Source organism: Palaemon carinicauda, chromosome 32 (assembly GCF_036898095.1).
Source record: "Palaemon carinicauda isolate YSFRI2023 chromosome 32, ASM3689809v2, whole genome shotgun sequence".
Lineage (NCBI taxonomy): Eukaryota > Metazoa > Arthropoda > Malacostraca > Decapoda > Palaemonidae > Palaemon > Palaemon carinicauda.
The window spans coordinates 77,211,538-77,227,191 of record NC_090756.1 but is presented as its reverse complement, the minus strand read 5'-3'; the positions used below and the strand labels follow the sequence as shown (position 1 = coordinate 77,227,191).

Here is a 15,654-nt window from a genome sequence, read left to right as displayed (position 1 = left end):
AGTGGAATAGTCGGAGTACTCAAGGGGGATACTACTGAAGGTTTGTGCGTTGGTCTTGAGACCGCCTGCACCAGGTCGGCAAACCATGGTGTATCCTTCGATAAGGTAATGGCACTCGAAGAGGTGCCATTAGTGTTTCCTGGGCTTAGGAGGATTGCCTAGGAAAGGCTGAGCATGCCGTTGAGCCCTTCTCCATGCTCTGCTTCTCTGGGGAAGTGGGCGCGGTCAGCCTGTTGATCACGCGCTCTGGTGCTCTCACCACCTACCAAAGTAGAGTGGAAAGCTGGAATGGCAAATGCTGCAGAGGCTGCATTACTCTGAGAGTGAGATCACTGTCCCCCTAAATGGGGAGAGTACTGGAGAGGCGCGCGCACTTATGTTAGTGCCAGCAGGTAAGGTGGGTACCCACCTGTACTTGCTGTCTCGTCACCTGCGCCAGTTCAAACTTGGTGCGCTGGCGAATATGATATACAGTAGCAAACTTGCTGAGGTGAGCATGGCGCTCAGTCAGGCAGAGGTGCTCGCTTGCCCACCTTGCTAGGTGGTTGGGTGGGCGACTGTGCAAGCCTCGTCTGCAAAACTAAGATGAGTCTCTGCGAACGAACACATTCTGCAGAACAACACTCCTGCTCATCCTTTCCCCCGTAGCAGATTAGCCGAGCAGCCTTCCTCTCCCTTATGCACGTAGAAGTTCGCACACCAGATGGCGAGGAAGGCTGGGCTGTTGCTGTGCAGGCATAACAAATAGATTCTCCCTTGTGAGAGGTCAAAACTCTTGGGGCAAGTTTCAAAATCCTTATCCTTGTAAACCGTCATCCTACAGACACGACGGCAAGGGGCGGGAGCTGTAAGCAGCCGCATAACTCCATTGCCGTCTAGCTCAGAAATTCTATGCAACAAAGAACTAGAGCGACGCATATATGAATCTAGCACAATGTTGCGGAAGCCCGGGGGGGAGCGGCACCATTCAGGCGGAAGGTGCCTTTCCTGCAAACGGAGTCGTCTGACACCTGAGGATGGAGATGGAAGCCTCTTCCGCAAGCGGGGAGGCTGCCCAACTGCAGCTGGTGAAGGGTGGCCCAACAGCAAACAGGAAGGTTTCCCGACACCTGGAGGAGGACCTCCAGGCAGTGCATTCTACTTCCCTTCGGCGCACTGGGCAAGCCAAGACAGAAGGTCAGCACTGTGTGCTGTCACCGGAACATGGCCGAAGCTAGTTCCTGGGATCACCCTGGAGGGATGGGAAAGCAGATGCTGAGGTCACAACAACCAGAGACATGAGAGACCTCTTTCGGTACAAGATCTCCGGAGTCTCGGGGGGAGGATTGAAATCCATCCCTGGTTAGGCAGCTATGAGCTCCTGCTGTGTTCCCAACTAAAGGCTCTCATGCAGCCGTTCCTTGCACAGGGAACCAGCAAGCCCCAAGGGAGACCAAAGCTGACACACGGCGTCAGCGGAGAGAGCCTCCCCCACGGCCAAACTTGGCACTGCTTCTCTAGGGGAAACAACAGACTTCAGAACCATAAGGTTGTCTGGGGGTCAAAGGGCCACCAATCATAATTGACCAATCCCCAGAGGACACAGATCAAGCAGAGGCAGAGTGATAAGAACGAGCCAGCGGAGCCAGATGGTGAGGTTTCTACGCCTTCGAGGATGAACTCAAAAGTGAAGAATCCCTCTTTGCCTTCTTCTTCCGCCACCTACCATATCACTACAGCTAGGGGGGAGGCTCCCTACACTCATCACAAGGAGATGCCTGCGAACAGGAGCTACTCCTATACACAGGACAGAGGTCATGAGGATTGGTCTCCTTAGCTGACATGAAGGTGCCGCAATGGCGCCCTTCTATGCCTGGACAAATCCACAGACTAAATTCTTACAGGATGCACTCTCTGAAAGAGAGAGGGAAAGTTTTAAGCTTTAGGCCATTTGTCTTTAGTCGTAACAGAGTGAAGGTTTTGCGGGAGAGAACGAAAGTGACGCATTGTTACTAGGGCGGGTGTGAGCGGGGTAACCTGTTCACCCCACCCCTTACCTCCTTGCTAACTAGCAGTGGGTACTTACACCTCTCTTAAAAGTCTTAAGAATTGTTTAAGTTGTCACCGAAATATATCTCCATTGTAGAGAGAGGAATGATTTGTATATTGTGCCGGAACAAATGGCTGTTGTCGAACAACATCCGGGAACTTATAGAGAGACATTTGGAAGCTCTTAATTGGTTAAAAAACCAGCTGGTGAATACGTCATTACAAAAACACAGAGAGCTCCCCAAAGCGATTGAAACCAACGAATGCAGAATAACTCATCCTCAGTCTTCCATTGGTAAACTTGACCAATTCGTAGATAACTTGTATTTTTCCTAACTATACAAACCTTAGCTATTTAATAAGGGTATTACTTTCGGCGTAGCTGAAATGACGAGCCATTAAAATTTAACGAGGGTTTACTACCCACACCGCTAGTTAGCGGGGGTAGGGGAGGGTAGCTTGCCAACAACCCCCCCCCATCACACACACCTGTGCTTGAGCTCACTTTGCTTGGAGGTAGGACTTCAAGGGGGACAGGGCTGGCAGGCAAGTTTGATCAAATAGCTAAGGTTTGTATAGTTAGGAAAAATACAAATTATCTTAGAATTTGTCATTTGTTCCGTAACTGAAATACAAACCACGCTATTTAATAGAGGTGACTCACCCATTAGGAAGGGTGGACGTCCCAGCCAGTACTGGCTTTTTGGCTTTGCCCGGGGACTCGTTATTTGAGTGTGTCAGCACCCAAGAAATAAGGAGTCCCTGCACCTCGCTAGAACCTTGCTACGCAAGGACTGCGGCCTACGCAAGCTGTGTGTGAAGGTATAACGAAGTGTGACTCGTACTAGGAAGTTGTTCTGAAGTTCTTTAGATGGAAACTTGTAGACTACGACTCTCCCAATACCACCTCGTCAGGGTATGGGGACATGACAGTATTAGCTTAATACTAGGAACACACAAGGAGACATGGTTTACCTGCAGTGGTTCGAGGTCAGCTGTGCAGAGAACCCAGGATGCTACTTTCCCCAAGAGAGGGGAGGATGAAGAAACGAATAAGGGCCAGACAAACCTTTTCATTCATGCAGACTAAAACCGGGTAACAATGCCCTCAACCTTCTGCTACTTGTCCATTAAGGTTTAAACCAGCTGTTGTGCAGCCACCACAGGGCCAATAGAGAACGTATCGAGCCTCCTGTGGGTCATGTCTTGCAGGTAGTGGGCTATGATGGTCATCTGACGCTTCCACACCCCTGCTTGTAGAACCTGCGTCACTGAGAAGTTCTTTTTGAAGGCCAGGGACGTAGCTACGCCCCTGACATCATGTGCTCTAGGGCAACGTGACGGAGGAGGGTCTGGATTCAGGGACAAATGGATTACCCTACGAATCCTTGCTGAGATAGTATTCTTGGTAACCCTCCTCTTTGTCCTCCCAGTGCTTACAAACAATGCTTGCACTTGGGGACAAACTGCAGCCGTTCTTTTAAGATATAGCCTCAGACTCCTTACTGGACACAGTAGGAGATGGTCTGGGTCATCTGTTACAGAACGAAGACTCGAGATCCGGAAAGAGTCGAACCGAGGGTCCGACAATCCCGGATTCTGAATCTTAGCAACAAACTCAGGGACAAATCTGAACGTTACCTCCCCCCATCCCCTTAAATGGGGGATGTCATACGAGAGACCATGAAGTTCACTGACTCGCTTGGCTGAGGCCAAAGCTAGTAGGAACACCGTCTTCCAAGTCAGGAGGCGATCTGAAGCCTGGCGTAATGGTTCAAAGGGAGGTCTCTTAAGAGACCTGAGAACTCGAACCACGTTCCATGGGGGAGGTCTCACTTTCGACTGAGGGCAGGTAAGTTCATAACTTCGTATGAGTAGGGAAAGTTCCAGCGAAGAAGAAATGTCCACTCCTTTGAGCCTGAAGGCTACACTTAAGGCTGAGCGATAGCCTTTCACTGCCGAGACTAAAAGGCGCATTTCCTCCCGCAAATACACGAGGAACTCTGCTATTGCTGGAATAGTGGCATTGAGTGGAGAGATACCCCTTCCACGACACCAACCACAGAAAACTCTCCACTTTGCCTGGTAGACCCCTGCGGATGACCTTCCCAGGTGTCCTGACATCCTTTTCGTAACCTGTTGCGAAAATCCTCTCTCTGTGAGGAGATGCTGGATAGTCTTCAGGCGTGAAGTCGAAACGAAGCTACGGCTTTGTGAAAGATGTTGGAGTGTGGTTGTTTGAGTAGCTCGTGTCGTGGAGGGAGTTCTCTCGGAAGTTCCGTTAGGAGTTGCAGAAGGTCTGGAAACCATTCCGCGTGATGCCATAGCGGAGCTATAAGGGTCATCGAGAGATTGACCGATATTCTGGTCTTATTGAGTACCCTCCTCATCAGACAGAACGGGGGGAAAGGCGTATACGTCGATGTTGTCCCACCGTTGTTGGAAGTCATCTTGCCAGAGTGCCTTGGGATCCGGGACTGGGGAGCAGTACAGCGGGAGCTTGAAGTTCAATGCTGTAGCGAACAGATCCACAGTCGGGGAACTCCACAAAGTCAGGACTTTGTTGGCTACTAGACGACCCAAAGACCACTCGGTATTCACTATCTGAGACGCTCTGCTCAGACTGTCAGCGAGCACATTCCTCTTGCCTGGAATGAAGCGAGCCGATAGTGGAATCGAGTGAACTTCGGTCCATCTCAGTATCTCTACTACGAGATGGGATAGCTGCTCTGAAAAGGTACCTCCTGCTTGTTAATGTAAGCCACTACTGTGGTGATGTTGCTCATCACCACCACAGAGTGACCTGCCAGGTATTGTTGGAACTGTTGAAGGGCCAGGAATACGGCCTTCATTTCTAGCAGATTTATAGGGAGGCACTTTTCTGATTCTGACCTCAGGCCTGAGGTCCTGTGGTTCAGAACGTAGGCCCCCCACCCTTTCTTTGAGGCGTCCGAAAACAGCATCAAATCCGGGGGGGAGGACGAGATGATCCACTCCCCTTCGTAGGTTCTCGTCTGTCACCCACCACTGAAGGTCCGTCTGTTCCGCAGGACCCATAGGGATCATGACGTCCGGGGAATCATGTCCTTGATTCCATCGGGACTTGAGTCACCATTGCAGAGATCTCATTCTGAGGCGACCGTTGGGAACTAGACGGGCCAAGGATGAGAGGTGACCGAGGAGACGTAACCACGATTGGGTTGGGAGTTCTTCTCGTCTGAGGAAAAGACTCGCGACCCTCCTCAGCCTTGCTATCCTGTCGTCTGATGGGAAGGCTTTGTGGAGATTGGTGTCTATGATCATGCCTAGATATACCAGTCTTTGAGTAGGAAGCAGAGAAGACTTCTCGAGATTTACCATGATCCCCAGATCTTGGCAAAGTCCCAGAAGTTTGTCTCGGTGTCGAAGAAGGGCTGACTCCGAGTCTGCTAGGATCAGCCAGTCGTCCAGATAACGGAGGAGACGGATGCCGATCCTGTGTGCCCACGATGATATTAGGGTGAACACTCTGGTGAAAACCTGAGGTGCTGTGGAGAGACCGAAACACAGCACCTTGAACTGGTAGATCTTGTTGCCTAGGCTGAATCTTAAGTACTTCCTTGAAGACGGATGGACTGGGATCTGGACGTACGCGTCCTTCAGGTCCAGTGTACACATGAAGTCTTGCGGTCTCACTGCAAGTCTGACCGTGTCTGCCGTTTCCATGCTGAACGGGGTCTGCTTGACAAACCTGTTCAGAGCTGAGAGGTCGATGACTGGTCTCCGGCCTCCAGACGCCTTCTTTACAAGAAAGAGTCGACTGAAGAAGCCTGGGGACCCGTCGACGACCTCTTGGAGAGCGCCCTTCTTCAACATGGTCTCGACTTCTGCCCGAAGGGCTTGCCCCCTTGCCGATCCCATGGCAAGGGAGCTCAACGACACTGGATTCGCTGTCAGGGGAGGTAGAGATGTTATGAATGGGACGCGATATCCCTGACTGATTACGGAAATCGTCCCCGAGTTGCTGCCACCTGCTTGCGCAACTTTGTAGGCATCCCCCCACTGGTGGACACGCAGGGGGATTGCCAATCCTAGCGTTTGCAGCCTCGGCCGCTCCCTCTAGGATTTTTGCCTCCCCTGGAGGACTCCCCACCCTTCCTGTCCTTGACAGGAAAGGACACGCAGGGGGATTGCCAATCCTAGCGTTTGCGGCCTCGGCCAGTCCCTCTAGGATTTTTCCCTCCCCTGGAGGACTTTTTGCCTTTCTTTTCCTTGACAGGAAAGGGCTTTGACACCGTTGTCTTCGCTGCCGCTGCCAGTTTCGTGGTCTTGGTAGGGCGTGGTTGTTGGGTTGCTGGAGGTTTATAGGGATTCGATGTTAAAGCCCTATGTAGGAGAGAGTCCTGGTTGGACTTCCTCCACCTCTTAGCCGCCTGTTCCATGTCCTTAGGCTCAAACAAATTCCTCCCCAAGATGGAAGAATGTCAGAGCCTGCTGACCTCGGTGCTGGGGACCTTCTGGTGGAATCTTTGACACCACATCTCGATGCTTCAAGATGGTATTAGCCCACAAGTTCGAGACTTCGTGAGCTAGAAACTCGATGGTACGAGTGCCTGAAAGTAGAAAAGTCTCCAAGGCCTTCCTGGTGCTCTCTTTGGACAAGTCCTCAGATCGTAACAGGATGCCGAGAGACCCTAGCCAGATGTCCAGCCACGAAGTTGCCTGCATGGCACACTTCGCTACCTTCTCCAGGCTGAGGATCACCGTAGCCGAGAAAGACAATTGCCGGTTGGAGAGTCTCTCTAGAGGGACTCCCCTGGTAAGCTCTTCCAAAGAGTGGTGTAAGGGAAGAGCTAAACAAGACTCCTCCATGATGTCGAAGTACCTCCTCTGATGGACACGAGGAGGCGGGAGGAGTTTGTTGCCGGCGCTAAACGGCTGGAGGAGGCAAGCTTGGAGAGCTGGCCCTCGACCTTATCTCTGGCACTTTTAACCCCTTGGGACCAAGGCAAGGCCGCGCTGGCCCTAGAGAGTTTTTGAGTCCCAAAGACTCGGTCCAAGACCGTGTCCTTGCCCTCACGAGGAGGAATCTCTGGATCCGCGAACCCATTGAGATTCCTCATCAGGGTCAGAACCTGCCAGAACGCATGCTCTGACTCCTGTAGCTCTCCTCCTGAAGGGCTAGCAGCGAAGTCTCCTGTCCCCAAAGGCTCTTCTTGGGGGGACTCGTGGATGTTCTCCGCGGGTTTGGCTGGCTCTGGTCTAATCCTTGAGGACGACTTCGGAATAGTCTTAGAGTCCTCCGACTGCCTCCTGGGAGGGATACAGGACTCCAACAGAGATGGTGGGAGGCTCTTCTCCACCCCTACCCGAGAAGACTTCTCTGCGCAAGGTGGGGTTCCCCCATTGGTGCGATGGGAGTTCACCTCACATCACGTGAATCCCCTGAAGACGGGAAATCCTCGTCCGAAGGGGAGGGAGAGAAAGTCTGGGGGGGGAGGAGGCCTTCCTCAAAGACTTCCGAGGAGTCAGCTTAGCCCTTGAAGAAGTCACCACGTCAGCTACTCCTCTCTTCCTCTTCAGGGGAGTCGAAAGTGCCACTGATTTGTGGGCCAACTCAGAGAAAGCAGGCTTAAAAGCCTGCATGACTGCTCTGACAAGGGACCCAAACCAGGGCTGCCGACTGACAGCTGTGCTGTCAGAGAGTTCCTCTGGAGGAAAGAGGATCGTTCGATCCCTAGGAGTACTGTAGAAAACAAAGTAGGGTCTGCCTGAAACGAAGAAGGAGAGTTCCTGGACCTATCAGGCGTTCTCCCTACCTCCGACGAGCGCGCTGTTCTGCACTTGTGCGGGGGGGGGAGACGCGATGTTGATGACCTGCCCGCGCGCCGTCCGGCAGCCTCGCGCTGGCACTCGTGCGATGGAATTTTGCCTGGATCGCGCGCGGGCGAGCGATGGCGCGTTCCGGTGATTGCAGAGGGCGCGCCGCAAGCTGAACAAGTGCTCGCATGCGTGGAGGCGATTGTTTGCGCGCGCGGGATCCCGAAGAGCCCGTTAGGGCGATAACATTGGGCGCGCGAGCAGGGGGTACATCCCTTGCGCGCGGGCGCGCAAGAGGGCGCACATCAGGAACAACAGGAGGGCGCGCAAGAGGGCGCACATCAGGAACAACAGGAGGGCGCGCAAGAGGGCGCACATCAGGAACAACAGGAGGGCGCGCAAGAGGGCGCACATCAGGAACAACAGGAGGGCGCGCAAGAGGGCGCACATCAGGAACAACAGGAGGGCGCGCAAGAGGGCGCACATCAGGAACAACAGGAGGGCGCGCAAGAGGGCGCACATCAGGAACAACAGGAGGGCGCGCAAGAGGGCGCACATCAGGAACAACAGGAGGGCGCGCAAGAGGGCGCACATCAGGAACAACAGGAGGGCGCGCAAGAGGGCGCACATCAGGAACAACAGGAGGGCGCGCAAAAGGGCACACATCAGGAACAACAGGAGGGCGCGCAGGGCAAGCAAGAGGGCGCACATCAGGAACAACAGGAGGGCGCGCAGGGCAAGCAAGAGGGCGCACATCAGGAACAACAGGAGGGCGCGCAAGAGGGCGCACATCAGGAACAACAGGAGGGCGCGCAAAAGGGCACACATCAGGAACAACAGGAGGGCGCGCAGGGCAAGCAAGAGGGCGCACATCAGGAACAACAGGAGGGCGCGCAGGGCAAGCAAGAGGGCGCACATCAGGAACAACAGGAGGGCGCGCAGGGCAAGCAAGAGGGCGCACATCAGGAACAACAGGAGGGCGCGCAAGAGGGCGCACATCAGGAACAACAGGAGGGCGCGCAAGAGGGCGCACATCAGGAACAACCGGAGGGCGAGCAAGAGGGCGCACATCAGGAACAACAGGAGGGCGCGCAAGAGGGCGCACATCAGGAACAACAGGAGGGCGCGCAAGAGGGCGCACATCAGGAACAACAGGAGGGCGAGCAAGAGGGCGCACATCAGGAACAACAGGAGGGCGAGCAAGAGGGCGCACATCAGGAACAACAGGAGGGCGCGCAGGGCAAGCAAGAGGGCGCACATCAGGAACAACAGGAGGGCGCGCAAGAGGGCGCACATCAGGAACAACAGGAGGGCGCGCAAGAGGGCGCACATCAGGAACAACAGGAGGGCGCGCAAGAGGGCGCACATCAGGAACAACAGGAGGGCGCGCAGGGCAAGCAAGAGGGCGCACATCAGGAACAACAGGAGGGCGCGCAAGAGGGCGCACATCAGGAACAACAGGAGGGCGCACATCAGGAACAACAGGAGGGCGCACATCAGGAACAACAGGAGGGCGCGCAAGAGGGCGCACATCAGGAACAACAGGAGGGCGAGCAAGAGGGCGCACATCAGGAAAAACAGGAGGGCGCACGTTGGAGACTGCGCACGATGGCGTATAGGTGAAGTATGGCAAGCAGGCGGGGTCCGATGACGCGTCGGCGTTTGATGGCGCGTTGGAGAGAGCTGGCTAGCAGGGGAAGAAGATATCTTCCCCTTTGCACCCAGATCAGAAGATCGTGGGCGCGCAGGAGATCGTTGGCGCGCAGGAGAACGTGGGCGCGCATGATGCACATCAGGATGAGGGCGCGCTGGCGAGCTATATCAGGAACAGCAGCTGGAGAGCGCTTGCGCACTGGCGCGCAGGGATACCTGGCGCTTAAGGGACTTAGACACATTGTGTGAAAGTCCCTTGTGCCCCAAAGGGACCGCTGCCCGTTTAAAAACAGGGTTCGTGGGCGCTCACAGCGCATCAGCGGCCAGGAACGGCGACGGCAGGTCAACAGGTCTGGCTGGTGAAAGGTCGGCGTGTCCTTTGATAGGACGACCTTCCACCGAAGGAGATCGCGAACGACGGCGAAGTTCCTCTGCGGCAGACAGCGGCGATGATGAACCGAAGAGGCGCCTCCAAACACCCTTATGAGGTGAAGGAAGGCCTCTACGGCGAAGAGGAAGGCGAGCTTTACGCCTTATACGCCCTCTGGGGGCCATGGGGTTAGCAGGCTGACCATCAGCAGTCCTCCGAAGAGGAGTCTCTGTTAGTGAACTCCCCCGAGGGGGAGAATCACCTGCAAGAGAGACCGTTGGACTTAGTTCCTCCCTCGAAGGATGTTCGGAGGGGGGAACTAAGCCTTCAGCTACATCAGCAAAATCAAGAGCAGAAGTTTGATACAACTCATCAGGTGCCTCTGCCACAACAACATCGACGATAGACAGAGGATCAACCTCTGCTAAAGTCGGTGACTGTTTGACAGCTGCTCCTAACCTGATTATGTCAAACAAGGCTTCCTTGGAGGGCGAGCCCTCAAGCCACAAGGAAGCCCAAAGCTGCAACAAATCATTATTAGTTACATTGACATTTACATTAAAATCCTCCCCCGGAGAGAGGAGGAGGAGCTGCTTCGCTATGGGAGGCAACTCCCTCTCCCAAACCCTGAGATCGATCAACAGAAATGCAGCCTACGCTACCACTCGACGGCCTCTCGGAAGAAACCGATCGAGTGGGAGCTTCGGAGGAGGTTTGGGGCACGGAAGAAGAGACCTTGTGATTTTCTCCTTTCAAAGAAATCTTCGTAGGAAAAATATCCCGCCTGGACATCTTCCGGCGCCGGGAAAACCTCTCCCACTGGGAGGTAGACCACTCCCTGCACTCACCACATACATTACTCTTATCACACCGTTGACCCCTACAGCAAGGACACAAGGTGTGGGGGTCCGTTTCGACCGCCGACATATAGGTACCACAAGGGCGATCAGGTAAACCAGGACACTTTCGCATCGCAGAGGCAAACTTCACAAACACTGTTAAAGAAAAAGCAAACAAAAGATTAGAAAATGGCTGTCAGAAGGCGAGGGTGACAGCAGACACGTCCGTCTAGCACCCGAGCCGAGAGCAAAGTGAGCTCAGCACAGGTGTGTGTGGGAGGGGGGGTAGCAAGCTACCCTCCCTACCCCCCGCTAACTAGCGATGGGGGTAGTAAACCCTCGTTAAAATTCTAATGGCTCGTCATTTCAGCTACGCCGAAAGTAATTACCCATATTAAATAGCTAAGGTTTGTATTTCAGTTACGGAACAACTGAAGGTGAGGAATACTGCAAACATGCCTACTTATGATACTTTAATATTAACACATGGAGATGTATCGCTTACCAGAACAGAGGAGTAATAAAAATGTTTAATAATGGTGTTTATCTTTGTATGAAATACGATATGAAACTAGTTTTACAAAATTATACCATGACTTAATGTTACCTCGCCAGGTGTGAAGTCGTTGGGGAGGCACTCACAGGGTTGAGACTTAATCTTAGGGTAAGCTAAATATATGACGGTCCAAGGGGAGGTAGGTAAGAATACGGCCGTCTTAGGGAAGGTCTCAGACCAGTAGGTAAGAATACAGCTTGAAGGTTAGGTACGATACCTGATGATCTTGTGTTTATCTCAATTTTTAAATGCGATATTTAGTCATAACTTTTAAAATTATGGCACTTTGACAGCACTTACATGAACCATATATTGTTCCAACTGGTTATCTTGTATTTATCATACATTTCTGACTATTGTTATGGCTGCAAGTAACTTGTTTTTGGCATTTCCCCATCCAAAATCCCTAGTTTCACACTGGGATCCCCCATAATTGTCTTCATATATAGGGGTCCAAAATATAAATCATAAATGGGTGGTTTGCCCAAATAATCATGATCAGAAATGCATAAAACACAAGATAGCGAGTATGGTTTGTGTATATGACTAGAAATTATAGTTGCCAGCACTTGTCCATTTCCTGGGGAGTGTGTATAACGTTGGATCACTGACTTTTGGTCCTCCAAAATACTCGCCCACTTGGCTAACGCATGTCGCACAACATGTACCGTTTGCCAGGACAGAGAAGCAATAAAATAATGTTTAATTGCAAGCGTAGCGAGCGACGGAAGAGAAAAGACCATTAAGTGAATAATTAGCATTAGTTCATTTACCAACATATTTGTAGATATAGTACAATAAAATATGGGTGACAACGATAGGAAGGATTTTTTTTTTCTATGCAAGCAGCAGGCCTGGTAACCCAACAATCTACAAACGTACCCATTTCTTATAGAAAATTCCAATTTTGTTAATAATTAAAGTATCCCCCAAGTAGATATCTACTGTGACAGATACAAATAGAACAATTGTGACAACCATCAAAATGGCCGTGAAATTTATAAGTCAAACAAGCTCTGTGTGCTGACAGGCACATTCTCTCTCCCTTAGTTCATAGAATTCACTCTAGATGGTATTTTGATCAATGCAACAGCACTTTAGTGGCAGAATAAAAAACTAATCGGCAGTCACAGCAATTTGAAACTGCCCGATCAGACCCCACTTGACCTGGGAAATTGCCAGAGGGCCTTTTTTATCCAATCAGAATTCCATATTTCCAAAATGAGAGCATCAATCAACGTTCAGAGATGCTCATTCTTAAGCCACAAGACGCGAAGATGGCAACATATCAGTGCGAAGATACACATGAATCCTTTTTCAATTTGATTAATCTAAATATTGAAATTTTTACCAAGAGTATAATGAATTTACTCTTTATTTGTATAAAATAGAATCCTTGAGGGATTATTCCAGTGATTGCTCACGGCGTCGTATTGGGGAAATGCATTTTAAATATGATGGAAAATCCTCGAACTATGGCAAACCAAATTATTTTTGGAAGTGTTCTAACGGTTATTGCCATAAAAATGTTGCCCCTAAAAAAAATGGAAGCTTTTTCCCACGTTCAAAACTATCTTGCAAAAATTTATTACTTATTTAAGAATGCTTTCCATATAGAATATCCCAGAACATAATTGGCCCCCATCTACAAAGTGTTTGCATCATACTGGTATATCTTCTGTCGAGACGTGTGGACATTTTAATGACGGACAGTAGAAATTGGCAGATGAAGACATATTGTCGAAATGGACAAGAGTAAGTTCGGCAAGCGGAAATACAATGTTGGTGGCAGGGTCGATGGAAAATAGGTGTTCGGCGGGATTGACCGGGAAACATATGAGTTTCTTCAGGGTTGACGAGGATTGTTTGGAGGAGACATAGATCCCAATATTATTAGAATTTGTTCATCCCAAAACTACCTTAATTTTGGACTGTTGAAAGGCTTGTAGTATTATCAAGGATAAAATTCTTCAACAACGCAACGTTAATCTTTTACTCTGGACGATCCTAGGGTGCACACCAAGACCATCAAAACGCTGTGGCGAGTTCTTAATAGATCTGTACTACCAAAATTAGGGCCACAATCATTTGTATAATAGCTACTTTGTTCTGTATATTATTCAAAAATTGCTATTTGAAGGATACTGGGTGTAAACTGAAGGCATTCCTAGAATTAGTGGGGGTTGATTACCAAAGTCCTGGTCTGTCCCAACACCCTATTCCTTCTTCGGTAATTTCCGGTCCATCCAATCCACCAAAAAAACAGTTGTCCCTCGGAAAGAAACAGATAACATTAGAAAATTTCAATTACAGGGACTTCGAGTAATGGCGCCGTTACAACGGCTAGGAATCACCCCTGAAGCTGAACCTGAAGTAATTCAAGTTAATACTGTATATAGGGGTGAATGTAGTTTGTTGGGACAAGTGTAATCTTTCTTATTATTTGCAAAATATTTTTCCTTTACGATATATGATAGTTACAATGCTAGGAGTGAAACGGGTTATGAATCATACACAGGGTAAGCTAAGAACACGCCAGTGTAAGGAGGTTAGTAGGGGGGATTTAGGTAAGGACAAGGCTTGTAGGTTAAGTTAGGTGAGCGCATTTAGGTTAGGAGGTGTTCTTGTGTAGATTTGGGGTGTATGTATGATAGCGGTCACCTGTATGTATTATTATGTCTAACTTAGAATACGGCAGTGTTAGGGGCGTTAGCCCCTCCCATTAGGTAAGGACACGGCTTGTAGGTTAGGGGGGAAAACTTTAGGTTAGTTGATGTCCATTTTTAATGAACGCGTGAGGAACTGGCTGTTGATATACAAAGGCTCCGTAGATTTCTTGTAGAGAAACGGACACAGTTTTTGTAGTAAAGAAGCCACATCTTACGAATGAATAGAAAATGGGAATTAAATTCCTATTTTCTATACAGGCGGGATGACCGGACCGCTGATCCACAAAGGCCCATAGTGGTGGCTTCAATGACTTTTGTAATTTAATAAATTTATGAATTAAGAATCAAGCCTAAGGTAGCATATTTATAGCAAGGAATAGATCATGAGATTTAAGTGTTAAAATAGCCGCAAGATAGAAACCACAGCCCCGTATATAAGTACGGTACATTTTAAAGTTAAAACAGGGTACCGGTCCTGGGATTCCTCTTGGCTATTCTACTAAATTAAGGAGTCCCTAATGTAACATAACTTACCATCATTTTTTAAAATTTGTATCTTAAAGATTATATATTACTTCATTTTAAAACATGATTGAGTAAAATATATATTTCACTGTTAAGTACACTTGAATCTCAGAAGGAAGGCGAGTTCTGTGACATTTTCATGTAAATAAAACAATTCAAAGTCGCGTTCTATCAGACAGCGACGATTTGTTTACGTTCTGTTGCCATGACAACTGACATGTTGGTTCTAAAATACAGAGGTGGGCTTATTTTATATAAATTTGGAAATCCACGATAATCTGCATGTATACACAATTGAAAAGTATAGATAATTATTATTATAAATATTCTTCAAAAAAATCAAAGATAGATAATATGTAAATAGAATTTGTTGACGTCTGCAAGACTGCAACAAACTGATCCTGTTTTCACTAATTGAAAACACCAGGGTTTAGTTTACTTGAGTTTTAAATGTCTAAAAATATTAATAGATAACTAAAAGATTGTGAACATCACAAATTAATGAAAAAAATGCCCATGACAAATAAACTAAGAATAACAATGGCAAATATATCACATAAAAAATACCCGATGAAGAATAGGGAAAATTTCTCTTCCTCTTGTTTTGTTAAGGTTTTTGTAGTTTATATTTGAAACATTTATTTTGGAGTTACTATTCTTTAAATATTCTATTTTTATTTTTAATTACTTCTCTTGTAGTTTATTTATTTCATTTTCTTACTGGGCTATTTTCCCAGTTGGATATAAATGAGACAAAATTAGTATTCTTATCTTGTAGTACTGTACAGAAGACCTTTAGCAATTCTGTATATATATATATATATATATATATATATATATATATATATATATATATATATATATACATATATATATATATATATATATATATATATATATATATATATATATATATATATATATGTGTGTGTGTGTGTGTGTGTGTGTGTGTGTATGTGTATGTATATATGTATATATATATATATATATATATATATATATATATATATATGTGTGTGTGTGTGTGTGTGTGTGTGTGTGTGTGCGTGTGTGTATGTGGGTGTGCATGTGTGTCTATATATATATATATATATATATATATATATATATATATATATATATATATTATATATATATATATATATATATATATATATATATATATATATATATATATATATATATATATATATAATTGACTCATCCATCAAGGTA

General features: G+C 48.3%; 1 protein-coding gene across 4 annotated transcripts in view; it reads right to left on the bottom strand.

Moving 5' to 3' along the window:
- Nucleotides 1-14,605, bottom strand: part of LOC137625393 (coiled-coil and C2 domain-containing protein 2A-like) — a 256,721-nt gene extending 242,116 nt beyond the window's left edge. For 2 of the 4 annotated variants that reach the window (XM_068356263.1, XM_068356264.1), the window contains exon 1: nucleotides 14,449-14,604. In XM_068356263.1, the coding sequence (XP_068212364.1) occupies nucleotides 14,449-14,454 (6 nt within the window). In that variant the 5' untranslated portion in view covers nucleotides 14,455-14,604. Of the gene's footprint in view, nucleotides 1-14,448 lie in introns of all 4 variants that reach the window. The other 2 variants (XR_011040859.1, XM_068356265.1) reach the window with 2 other exon arrangements.
- Between the last annotated feature and the right edge of the window lie 1,049 nt (nucleotides 14,606-15,654).